The 10,802-nt window shown below is 40.3% G+C and overlaps 3 protein-coding genes across 3 annotated transcripts; 1 reads left to right on the plus strand and 2 right to left on the minus strand.

Annotated features, from left to right (window-relative positions):
• Positions 1 to 1,199: 1,199 nt before the first annotated feature.
• LOC125608516 (protein NUCLEAR FUSION DEFECTIVE 4-like) lies at positions 1,200 to 3,815 on the plus strand. The gene is made up of 3 exons (XM_048778922.1): positions 1,200 to 1,619; positions 1,700 to 2,541; positions 3,118 to 3,815. The coding sequence occupies exons 1-3, from the start codon at positions 1,287 to 1,289 to the stop codon at positions 3,587 to 3,589; spliced, it is 1,647 nt and encodes a 548-aa protein (XP_048634879.1). The 5' UTR covers positions 1,200 to 1,286; the 3' UTR covers positions 3,590 to 3,815.
• Positions 3,816 to 4,211: 396 nt separating this feature from the next.
• On the minus strand, positions 4,212 to 7,041 carry LOC106374572. The gene has a single exon (XM_013814568.3). It carries the CDS (start codon positions 6,432 to 6,434, stop codon positions 4,416 to 4,418), a length of 2,019 nt encoding a protein of 672 aa, XP_013670022.2. The 5' UTR covers positions 6,435 to 7,041; the 3' UTR covers positions 4,212 to 4,415.
• Positions 7,042 to 7,534: 493 nt separating this feature from the next.
• LOC106434707 (DEAD-box ATP-dependent RNA helicase 16-like) lies at positions 7,535 to 10,759 on the minus strand. The gene is made up of 13 exons (XM_048778929.1): positions 10,446 to 10,759; positions 10,120 to 10,368; positions 9,890 to 10,018; positions 9,577 to 9,677; positions 9,366 to 9,477; positions 9,134 to 9,265; positions 8,978 to 9,043; positions 8,729 to 8,911; positions 8,558 to 8,653; positions 8,345 to 8,482; positions 8,201 to 8,283; positions 7,866 to 8,124; positions 7,535 to 7,778 (listed from the first exon to the last, which is right to left on the minus strand). Exons 1-13 carry the CDS (start codon positions 10,683 to 10,685, stop codon positions 7,680 to 7,682), a joined length of 1,887 nt encoding a protein of 628 aa, XP_048634886.1. The 5' UTR covers positions 10,686 to 10,759; the 3' UTR covers positions 7,535 to 7,679.
• Positions 10,760 to 10,802: the final 43 nt, after the last annotated feature.

A 10,802-nucleotide genomic window follows, 5' to 3' on the forward strand; every position in this document is an offset into this window, starting at 1 on the left:
ATAAATCAGTATGTTATCCGAATGAAAAATAGATAAAACGAAACCAGACTGGAAGCTTCTAGTCCCACTTATTGATTTCCGAACTCCAGTTCCAGATCTGAATATCCACTCGATACGATATATTTATGCATTGTGATGTCATGTGTCGTACACCTGTTTACGACTTTATTCTCTGCCTAGTTTTGTATCTTTTTAACTCCACTTTATTAGCAGTTAAAAGCTGTGTCGCCGACTTGCCGCAATAGTAATTACTCCGATGAATAAAGCGGTAGTTATAACTATAATGACTCACGACTTTCATTTAGCATTTCCAACATTCTGCAAAATCAATCACCAAAAAGAAAAGAAAACTGTGTCGGTTCACCAGTTTTCAGTTCAATATACACACTGCATATTCCTCTTTTTTATTCTATGATTCCCTAATGGTACCAAACAGAACTTTTAATACGAGAGATATCTAAAGTCCATGACTCTCTCACATGCCAGCATTACCATATAATCAAAACAAAACATAAAAACTTTATTACATAAATCATTTTATTTTGAAATGGTCAATATTAAACGAAAACAACTGCAGCTTTACAGAGGCTTTTGATTAGTTAAAGACTGAATAAACACATTTCTTTAAATAAAACCATGTGGTCATGACATGTATATAATATTCAAATAAGTAAAAAAGAACTTACAGATGCATGAACTCCCATGCCTGAGAAAAACAAAACAACTGGCCAAAACCATCCACTTACCACTAATCATCCTACTTGACCATACTCTAATCACTCATTAAGAAAATATCCCATGTTTACACAACTGGCCAAAACCATTCACTAACTACTAATCATCCTACTTGATCATACTCTAATCACCCACTAAGAAAATATCCCATGCTTTAAAGCAATTTGCGTTAGAAGAAAATTCTTTTAGTATTATTTTTTTGACGACATTTATTTGACAAAAAAAAATGAAAATGAAAAAGGAATGAAACGAATCACCGTAATTTTCACGGCTTCCAACACCTTCACACCGTACGTGTCCCTTTCGTACTTTCCATATTCGTCATTCTAGCTTATAACAAATATTTAATTCTATAATTAATAGTAGTAAAATAAACACTTTCTACAAAAAGATAAATACGAAGTGCCAAAAAAAAAAGGAAAAGTATTAAATGCACGTTAACATTTCACCTTTAAAACCGTACGCAGATAGCTCAACAAACCCTCACACTTCACAAAAAAAAAAAAAAAAAAATCTTCTTTCCCTTTCTTGTTCTTGTTCTCAATACTCCAATGGGTATCGGTAGATCTCCTTCTTCTTCATCTGCTCTCAAATGGCTTGGCTTCGTTACGGCTGTTTGGGTCCAAGCCATCTCCGGCAACAACTACACCTTCTCAAACTACTCAGACGCTCTCAAGTCCCTAATGAACCTCACTCAGCTCGAGCTCAACAGCCTCTCCGTCGCTAAAGACGTCGGAAAAGCTTTCGGAATCCTCGCTGGTCTCGCTTCCGACCGTCTCTCCACTCCCGTCATCCTCCTCATCGGATGCTTCGAAGGTCTTATCGGCTACGGCGTGCAATGGCTCGTCGTGAGCCGCACGATCCAGCCTCTACCTTATTGGCAGGTTAGATTCACGACTTTCCATAAATAGAAACCCTTAAAGTGTTCTTTCTTAATTTGGAAACTCTGTTTCTTTGCGTGTAGATGTGTGTCTTTCTATGTATGGGAGGAAACAGCACGACGTGGATGAACACGGCGGTTCTCGTTACTTGCATTAGAAACTTCCGGCGGAACCGTGGTCCTGTCTCCGGGATCCTCAAGGGTTACGTCGGTTTGAGCACTGCGATCTTCACTGACGTGTGCACTGCTCTGTTCTCCGCCGACCCCGCTTCGTTTCTCGTCCTCCTCTCCGTCGTGCCTTTCGCCGTGTGTCTCACGGCGGTTTTATTCCTCCGTGAGATCCCTCCGGCGGCTTCCGTCGCCGAGGAAAACGAGGAGTCGAGGTACTTCGCCGTGTTCAACATCGTCGCCGTCGTGATCGCCGTGTACCTCCAGTCGTACGACATCATCGGAGTCAAGACCGGAGCCATCTCCATCGCGTTCGCCTCCGTGCTTCTCGTCCTGTTGGCTTCTCCCATCGCCATCCCTTTCCACGCCTACGTTCGGAGTTTAAATCACGAAGAAGACGCGGAGGAACCGTTGCTGAGATCGGAGATAGCGGAGGAGACGGTGGTTGTCGGTGCCGCAGCGGCGGCGGATAACGAGTTGCCACCGTCTCCTAAGCTTCTCAAGGAGGAGGAGGAGAAGAAGAGGCCGGTGCTTGGAGATGAACACACTATAGTAGAAACGATGTTGACCGTTGACTTTTGGGTGTTGTTTGTGTCGTTCTTGTGTGGAGTAGGCACTGGTCTTGCGGTGATGAACAACATGGGTCAGATCGGGCTTGCGCTTGGTTACACAGACGTGTCTATCTTTGTCTCTATGACGAGCATTTGGGGGTTCTTTGGTCGGATTCTCTCCGGTACCATCTCCGAGCACTTTATCAAGTAAGTCACTTCACTAAACTCTCTCCTCTCCAGTTAATAGATTGGGAAACTGATTTAATAATTGATAGCATAGATCTTCTTAAAGTAGTAACGTGACTTGTAAACTGCACATGATCATTTTTATGCATACGTAAAGCAAACTATTCCAAGTGAAGTCAGTTTCATCTTTTGCTTTGCCTCAAAGGAAGACGAGTATATTATTGTGTTTTGCTTTTTTTTTTTTCTTCTGTTACTGCGAGTTGGATATTTTTTTTCCATTTACATGATATTTCTTTTTAAACAAATTTCTAGTAAAAATCATGAAATTTATTCAGTGGAGAAGTTTCCTTGTCTAAGAATAGACGGGTCCAATATCTAGTGGCAGGGACCATAAAAAAAAAAGATTTTTCCATTTTGTTTTTGCGACTTTTTTTGTTTGCGTCGAAAGATCTTTTTTAGATTTGAGTTATAAAATAATAATTTCATTTGACAATTAGATCGTGGACTGGGACCTTTATAAAATGTTCTTAATTGATTAAAACTTTTATTACATTGACTAATCTTGAAAATCTGATGTTTTCTTTCGTGAATAAATAGAAAATATGGAACTCCAAGACCATTATGGAATGCTGCATCACAAATCATCATGGCCGTGGGATATCTAGTGATGGCTTTAGCCATGCCCGGTTCACTATACATCGGTTCAATGGTGGTTGGAGTTTGCTACGGAGTCCGGTTAGCTATAACCGTACCAACAGCTTCTGAGCTATTCGGTCTAAAATACTACGGACTCATCTACAACATCCTCGTGCTGAACTTACCACTTGGCTCGTTCCTCTTCTCGGGTCTTCTCGCCGGTTTACTATACGATGCCCAAGCTACACCAACTCCTGGTGGAGGCAATACGTGCGTAGGAGCCCATTGTTTCCGTCTCATCTTCATTGTAATGGCGATTACTTCCATTGTTGGGGTTGCTCTTGACATCTTGCTTGCGTTTAGAACGAAGGATATATATGCGAAGATTCATGGGATCAAGAATGCTAAGAAACCTAGTGGTAATCATCGATGAGTTGATTACTGGATTTGCTTTTCGTTAAAACATTTTTTTGGTATGTTACTTATACTTCTATAGTATTTTTGAATGTTTTCTGTTCATTGTTTACTAGAAGGGATGGATGGATTGTACACTTTGTACATTCATGATTACTGTTGTTAAATCCGGTTTAATTGTTTTAAACCAGCTGTATGGTGTACGTTTATATAATGGGGAATCGATAAATTACACTTTCACTCTATTTCATTTATGTTCGTTATTATATCTAAGTGAATGTTATATACCTTTATCAGTGTGTTATATAGCTTGTAAATATTTTAATCACATATCATTTTCAGGTCGCATACAAAGATTATTGTTTACAATAATGTCTCAAGACTAACAACGTTTTCTCACAATTCTTGTTTACTTGCATGCAACATGCACTTTCTCTGTTAACAATAATTACGCATCTTGTTTACAAACGACCTAAACTAGAATGTACTTCTAAACTGTATATGATTGATAATTATTCTACATGGCTTAATTTCATTTACTCCCTACATAAACAAGTAAAAGACAATTTGAATCCCGCAAAAGCCTAATGATGCAAAGAGAACAAAGCTTCAAACAAAAATGCAAAACAAACTTAACTGGAATATTATTTGGTGTATAATCTAAATCAATGTATAGTAGTTTTGACTTACAACATAGTCTACACATTTATAACAAATGTCTACGAGCATCACCAATGTACCTATACAGAGAGCTTGGAGATAGATCACATCAAAGATGAAACAAAACTCGCCTGGGAGAAAAAAGAAGAGATTGTTCATACTAGAGAGTGAAGCTTAGTCATAAATCAATGAAACCCTCTTGACCCTCTAGATTGATAAAGCTCCAATCTACTCTTAGCTTCTGGTAATATCTCATCAATCATCGGCGCTTCCACCAAATGAGATTGCTTTGTCGACCACTCAAGAACCACAAGAACCTCTTCTTGCGCTAGAGTCTCACTATCCGGTACACTCAACGCAATGTAACATAGTAGTACCAAAGACGGAACTTGAACCATTTGTTCTCCAAAGTAAACCAACTGAATCAAATGCTTTGCACCACCTGCCGCTATGATCGCTTTAGAGTGGTTATCACGCAAGAAATTATCAGTACACGAGAACTTGATAAGCGCAACCGCAGCTTCCATCGAAACCTCAGCTTCTCTTTCATCAAGAAGCTTCACGAGCGGCGCGATGATTCTCGTCTCCGTCGCACGGAACGTTCTTGAAAGACAACCTATTGATTTGATACATGGGATCAAAAGGTCCGGTATCTCGTTTTCGATCACCTTTAGCAGCTGCTCGACCACAGCTTTTGCCGCAGGAGAGGTTGGCTTGAAGGCAGAACGTCTCAGCTCCGAGTACTGTTCGGCAACGTCGGTGATCTCCATCATTGCTAATGCGGAATACGACTTGACTTCGTCGTCACCTTTCTCTAACAGAACGGCGAAACATAGCAATGCTCTTGACTCTGTTATGCTTCTGCATATTTGGAGGTTCCCTCTCGAGAGTTGCCACAAGGCTCTTGCAGCCATTGCTTTCATCTGAGCCTTAGTGGCTGGATCCTCGAACTCTCTTCCTTTAATACTTGTCCCCATTAAAGAAACATGCGTTGGATTGTTCCCTCTGGGTGTTGGTCCACCTTTTGTATGATGCTGACTGTTATGTTTTGTTTGATTCTTGTTAGTATTACCCGAACCCGAACCTGAACCTGAACCTGAACCCGAAGCTGGGCCCGAGCCTGGGCCTGAGCCTGGGCCCGAGCCTTTCATTGCTAACGTGTTAGTGATAATGTTATGCATCTGGCTCGGAGTTTGGTTACTCATAGGATGCGAGATATTACTCTGAGCCTCGTCCTGCTCGTTGCCCGCCTTCTTATCTCCCGGATTCGTGTTGCTAGCCATCACGACAGTGTGGATCGAAGACAAAGTTGCCTTGTTGCTCACGATAGCGTATTTGCTATGCTCCTGAACCGTCTCGAAAGCCAGATGGCTCACTAAGAAGCGAATGATGTTGTTCTGCGCGAAGTGGTCTTGACACTTGGGATGATTCGACGCTAACTCCGACACAGCCCATGCTACAACGGTCTGAACTTTCATATGACCTTCTTTGAGAATCTTCGCAAAGACTTGACACACACCCGCGTTAACGATCTGCTCAACGCTCTCTGGGTCTCGGCCCAATAGCCCAATGGCCCGCGCCGCGTTTTCTTGGCCTTCAAGTTTCCCTTCCTTAGCGAGTTTTAACAACGGAGGCACGCCGCCTTCTTCTATAATGAGCCTCCCGTAACGGTCATTGTCACGTGCCAACGACACGAGGGACGCCGCCGAGTCGGACCTCTCGTCGAGAGAGCCGGTGAAGAGATTCGCGACTTGCTCCCAGATCAAACAGAGGATCGGCTCGTTGGCGGCGATGGGAGGGAGACCTAGGTACTCGTCGTCGCGGTCGTCGCCCGAGGCGGAGACGCGGAGGAGCCAGGAGACGTCTCCTAGAGAATTCTCGAGCTGCATCGTGATCTTGCGGAACGCGGCGGCGGGGATGATGGTGAAGAGGCGCTTCATCAGCCCCGCGGCGCGGCATTTCTCGACGAGGGCGATGGCTTTGAAGAGGACCTGCTCCGTGTCGTCGATGATGCGGCGCGTGGGACGCTCGTAGAGGTCGTTGCTGGCGCGCGCCGCTTGGCGGAGGAGGCCGGCGAGCTTCTCGGTTTTGGCTTTGACCTCGAGGCATTCTTGTCGGAACGAGTAAGCTTCGTCGGCCGCTTTGGTTATTTGATCCGCTAGTTGGATCGGTCTTACTAAGATTTGTTTCACGATGTCCGCCATGAGAGTCAATCAGAGGAAAGCAAATGTTGTTGTTTCGCCGGAGACGACGGCGGGGAGAGAGAGAGAGAGAGAGGAGGCACAGAGAGAGAATGAGGTATAGGTGAAACGTTAATTTCTCCGAAAATTTACAATGGAAGATGGAAATGTCCTAATATTAGGCGGTTTATTTATTTTTATATATATATACTAGGTAAGGAGTTCCGAAAATTTATTTTGTAAAAAAAAAATATGCCACATTTTATAATTGCTTCTGGAAAAATACAATACAAAATTATCTTGTATGCAGTTATATTTCTTTGCTGATAATACTAAAAACTTATATTTTCTTTGTAAATTTGTTGTAATAAAATTACAAATATGTCACTACCAAATAAGTTATGTGTCTTATTGTCTATTTAGCTAAGTTATTTAGAAATACCGAGAACAACTAAATATTTGAAACTAATTAAGAAATAAACATATTTCAGTCTAATCATTTACTAAATTAATAAGGTAACTTATAACGACAATTCGAGCATTCATAATTTATTTGAAACTATGTAAGATGTGTGTGGTCAAAAATATGATTTGATGGTAACTTTGAGAGATTTTATTCCTTAACATATCACACATACAGTGTTTTCTATAAACTAAAATCTTTTCAAAGATTTAACATGATTACAAATTAAGAAAGAGATTTTGGTATAAGAATATACATATTGAAAGAATCTTAAATTGTTTGTTCCTATCAAGTATCATCACAAAATACATGGATTTTATTGGATCTTTAAATAGTGTTTTTGAAGTCGATGTGGTATTAAGATATAAATACACTAGATTTCTACCGGTTTTCGAATCAAATTTTCCAAGATTAGGCTAATAACAAATAAAATCCTACATGTTTGTATGCATTTTTTCAAATATCTTTGAAAATCGTTTAACAACTATATCGGCCATGAAAGTGAATCAAAGGAAAGCAAATGTTGTTAATAAATGGCGTTGTGTTCGCCGGAGACGAACACAAAAAAGAGACGCAAGTGGACTAGGATGTTTCCAAACTCTATTTTGGCACTTGCAAATTAACATCTCTACTCATCATGATTCATGAGTTATATAACATATGGTTTGAAGAGCAATAAGCTTTTGAAAAATTATATCTGAAAAGTACAAGAATAGAGCTAAAGATTGTTGTTTTTGTCTGCTTTCTTTTGTCTGATCACAACGTGTCAAAATTTGATTACACATGAGCAAAAAAACGAGATAATCTTAAACTGTCTTCTGTTTCTTGTTAGCCGAGCCATCGCTAGATCCTTTAGCATCTTTCTTCTGGCCAACACCGCCACCACCGCGTCCTCTCTTAGATCCCTGATTGATCGAAGGAAAGCAGACAACATTTAAAACACAAAAGCAAAGAAAGGAAAGAAAAAGTTACATAAGTTGTGTGTGTTTTACATTGGCGTTGAAGGTTTTGAGTGGGTCACTGCCTTTTCTCGATCGTTTCTTCTTTGTGTTGTTACCTCCACCGGATCTCCTACTGTTTCCCATAGCGGCTCTGGCTAGTTTCACCATCTTGCTCGCTTCTTGAGTCTTTGCGTCAACTAGATACTCAGGGATGTCTCTTAGATGCGGTGAAGGTGCAGTCTTGCTCAGAAGCTTGTCATGTTTCAATAGATCCAAGTCTCTTGGATTAGCTTCAAAATGAGACTTTAACCTGCAAAAAAAGAAAAAAAGTAAGAAGACAGAACAAACAACACAACACCTTAAGAACAGTCATTCTTGCTTTTTACTTTTCGGAGTTGATTATCTCATTTCTCAAATCCTGAGCACGAGATTCTCGAATCGAAATCTTTGTAACACTCTTTGCAACATCCTGCAACAAAGAAAGAACGTTAATACTTCTTCATTTGAGAAAGTAAGAGATTACTACTCACCTCAGCTCTGTATCTTAAAGACTCGACAGCATTTTCAGTCAACAAAGGGAAGGGAGTGATGATATCACTATCCTTGTCCTCTTCCCCTGCTAAGAAGGATTTGATTTCTTCAAACCCTTCCATCTCACCAGGAGAAACCTGTAGCAAATAAAGCAGATCATTAGACGAGGTCATGCTAATCAGAAAGGTATCGTTAAGACAAAAAAAACTCACGAGAGAAACGGAAGAACCGCTGCTATATGCTCTCCCAGTACGCCCAATTCGATGAATGTATCCTGTCACACTTTGAGGCATGTCATAGTTTATGACCTGTGCATAAAAGAGGTTTAAGGAAAGGTTTAAGAATGTAAAGAAAAGATTACAATAAAGAAAAGAAAATCTTACTGTGTGAACTTTTTTGAAGTCAATTCCTCTGACTACACCAAACTCAGCGTCCAGCTTCGGTTTGAAACGCCTTTTGTTTTTCTTATTATCCTTGTTATCATCACCTTTAACCTCTTCCTTTTCTTTAGTCTGGTTATTATCATCCGTTGCAATCAAATAATCAAATAGACCTGCATTGAATTGCTGTACAAACACAGAGTGATTAGTTAGAAGCTGCTACTTCAATGGGAGGTGACTTTGGTGATGTACCTCAAGGATATGAAGCCGAGAATTCTGAGGCAGCTCCCCGTTTAAAATTGCAGTTTTGATTCCAAACTGGCAGACAAATAAAAATAAATTAATCCACTAATATTACTACAATAAATAACTGGATTTCTCATGTCAATAGGTAACACAAAACTTTACCTTTTCCAAGAATAGCTTCAGCTTGAAACCCATGTCAATAGTATTGATGAATATCAGAACTTTCTTCTGAACAACCTCTAGCTTCAGGAGAGCAAGAATGTGTAGTAGTTTATCCTGAGCACTGCAAGAAATCTATGACAAGATAACACAATAGTCATCTTTAATCAGAACCACAACTGTGAACATAACCAAGAAAAAATTTCTTAAGCAAAGCTAAGTGTTTGAATCATACCCAAAACTGCTGAACATTACTTGGGACGGGCTCTTCCTTGTCAGAACCTTCTTGCAAGGTCAAGACTACCGGGTTGTGCAGAATCAATTTCTTCAATTTCTCAACATCAGAACTGACATTTTGCAAACATGATTCCACCATTCAAGACAACTTCTCAAGAGAAAAAAATGTGAGCTTAACTAGTATTATTATTTAAACACGGATGAATTACCTTGTGGTAGCAGACATAAGTAGGCATTGGCAACGTCTTGGGACTATTGAAGTTACCGACCTTAGATTGTCTTCATATCCATATGACAACAACAGATCTGCCTGATAGCAGAAATATATCAATACCTCCTCAATATAAAGATAAATAACTTCTAAGAACTAATTGAATGCTTATACTCATAACGTTCGACGAATGTATAATATAACGGCTTCCACTTAAAGAGTTACCTACTTGATTATCTAGAGAATTCACAAAGCTACTGTTACTTCTCAGTTCTCATACCATTGAAACTCGAGGAGAATATTTATCATACCTCATCAAGAACCAAAATCTCAAGCGATTCACTAATAGCTGCGGGGTCCAAAACCCCATCTGCAAAACATTTTGGAATACAAGCAGGTGTGGTGACAAGAATCTCAGGCAAGCCAGCCAATGCGTTACGCTGCAATTTTTTTAAAAAAAAAATCCAAAGAAAAACATTAGAAAAAGGTTATAAAAATAGATTAAACCCGAACTTGCAAGAAGATTATATATAACACTAACCATATCAGAAACAGGCATGCTACTAGTCAACTGCACAGCTTTAAGCTGAACACGACACAACTCAATAAGCCAAGAAACCTCCGTGTAGACCTGCTGACACAGCTCACGAGAAGGAACGAGAACAAAAGCACAAGGAGCAGGCTTCTTCTTCCTCCCAGAGTCTGAAAACAGCTTCTGAAGCAAGGGAAGAAGGTAAGCCAATGTCTTCCCTGAGCCAGTCTTAGCTCTAGCAACCACATCTTTCCCTTCCTAGAAAGACAAAAAAATAATAATTAAACAAAACAGACTCTAGAGAAAGGCATAAAGGTAGAGACTTTGATGGTTACCAGGATGTAAGGAATGGCTGTTTGCTGAATAGGAGTTGGTTTCTCTATACCCTTTTTAGATAAAGCGCGAATGAGACGAGGGTCAAGCCCTAGCTCCTCAAAGCTCTTCTCTTTCTCTTCTTCTTCTTCTTCTGCTACAGCTCCGGCGTCTCTCTGTTCTTCAACTTCCTCTACTTTCTCAACTTCTTCTTCAGCTTCAGGTTTCACATCACCCACAGGTTTAAACTTCGCCTTGCCCATTGAATCAGTCAGAGAAAGGTTCAGTTCCGAGTTTTGAAGAAGAAGAGGAGAAGAAGCTTTCAAAAGCGGCGCTTAGGTTGAAGAAGACTCTTTTATTGTTCTGTTTAATGGGCCTTG

The sequence above is a fragment of the Brassica napus genome, chromosome A1, assembly GCF_020379485.1.
Source record: "Brassica napus cultivar Da-Ae chromosome A1, Da-Ae, whole genome shotgun sequence".
Lineage (NCBI taxonomy): Eukaryota > Viridiplantae > Streptophyta > Magnoliopsida > Brassicales > Brassicaceae > Brassica > Brassica napus.

What these genes read in the sequence shown, in the direction of transcription:
- LOC125608516 (XM_048778922.1), top strand. Translation starts at nt 1,287, where the DNA reads ATGGGTATCGGTAGATCTCCTTCTTCTTCATCTGCTCTCAAATGGCTT. An exon ending in AGCCTCTACCTTATTGGCAG is followed by an intron (nt 1,620 to 1,699) that starts GTTAGATTCACG and finishes CTTTGCGTGTAG; the next exon opens with ATGTGTGTCTTTCTATGTAT. An exon ending in ATCTCCGAGCACTTTATCAA is followed by an intron (nt 2,542 to 3,117) that starts GTAAGTCACTTC and finishes GTGAATAAATAG; the next exon opens with AAAATATGGAACTCCAAGAC.
- LOC106374572 (XM_013814568.3), bottom strand. Translation starts at nt 6,434, where the DNA reads ATGGCGGACATCGTGAAACAAATCTTAGTAAGACCGATCCAACTAGCG.
- LOC106434707 (XM_048778929.1), bottom strand. Translation starts at nt 10,685, where the DNA reads ATGGGCAAGGCGAAGTTTAAACCTGTGGGTGATGTGAAACCTGAAGCT. An exon ending in CTCGGCTTCATATCCTTGAG is followed by an intron (nt 8,912 to 8,977) that starts GTACATCACCAA and finishes GTGTTTGTACAG; the next exon opens with CAATTCAATGCAGGTCTATT. An exon ending in CTTTAAGATACAGAGCTGAG is followed by an intron (nt 8,284 to 8,344) that starts GTGAGTAGTAAT and finishes TCTTTGTTGCAG; the next exon opens with GATGTTGCAAAGAGTGTTAC.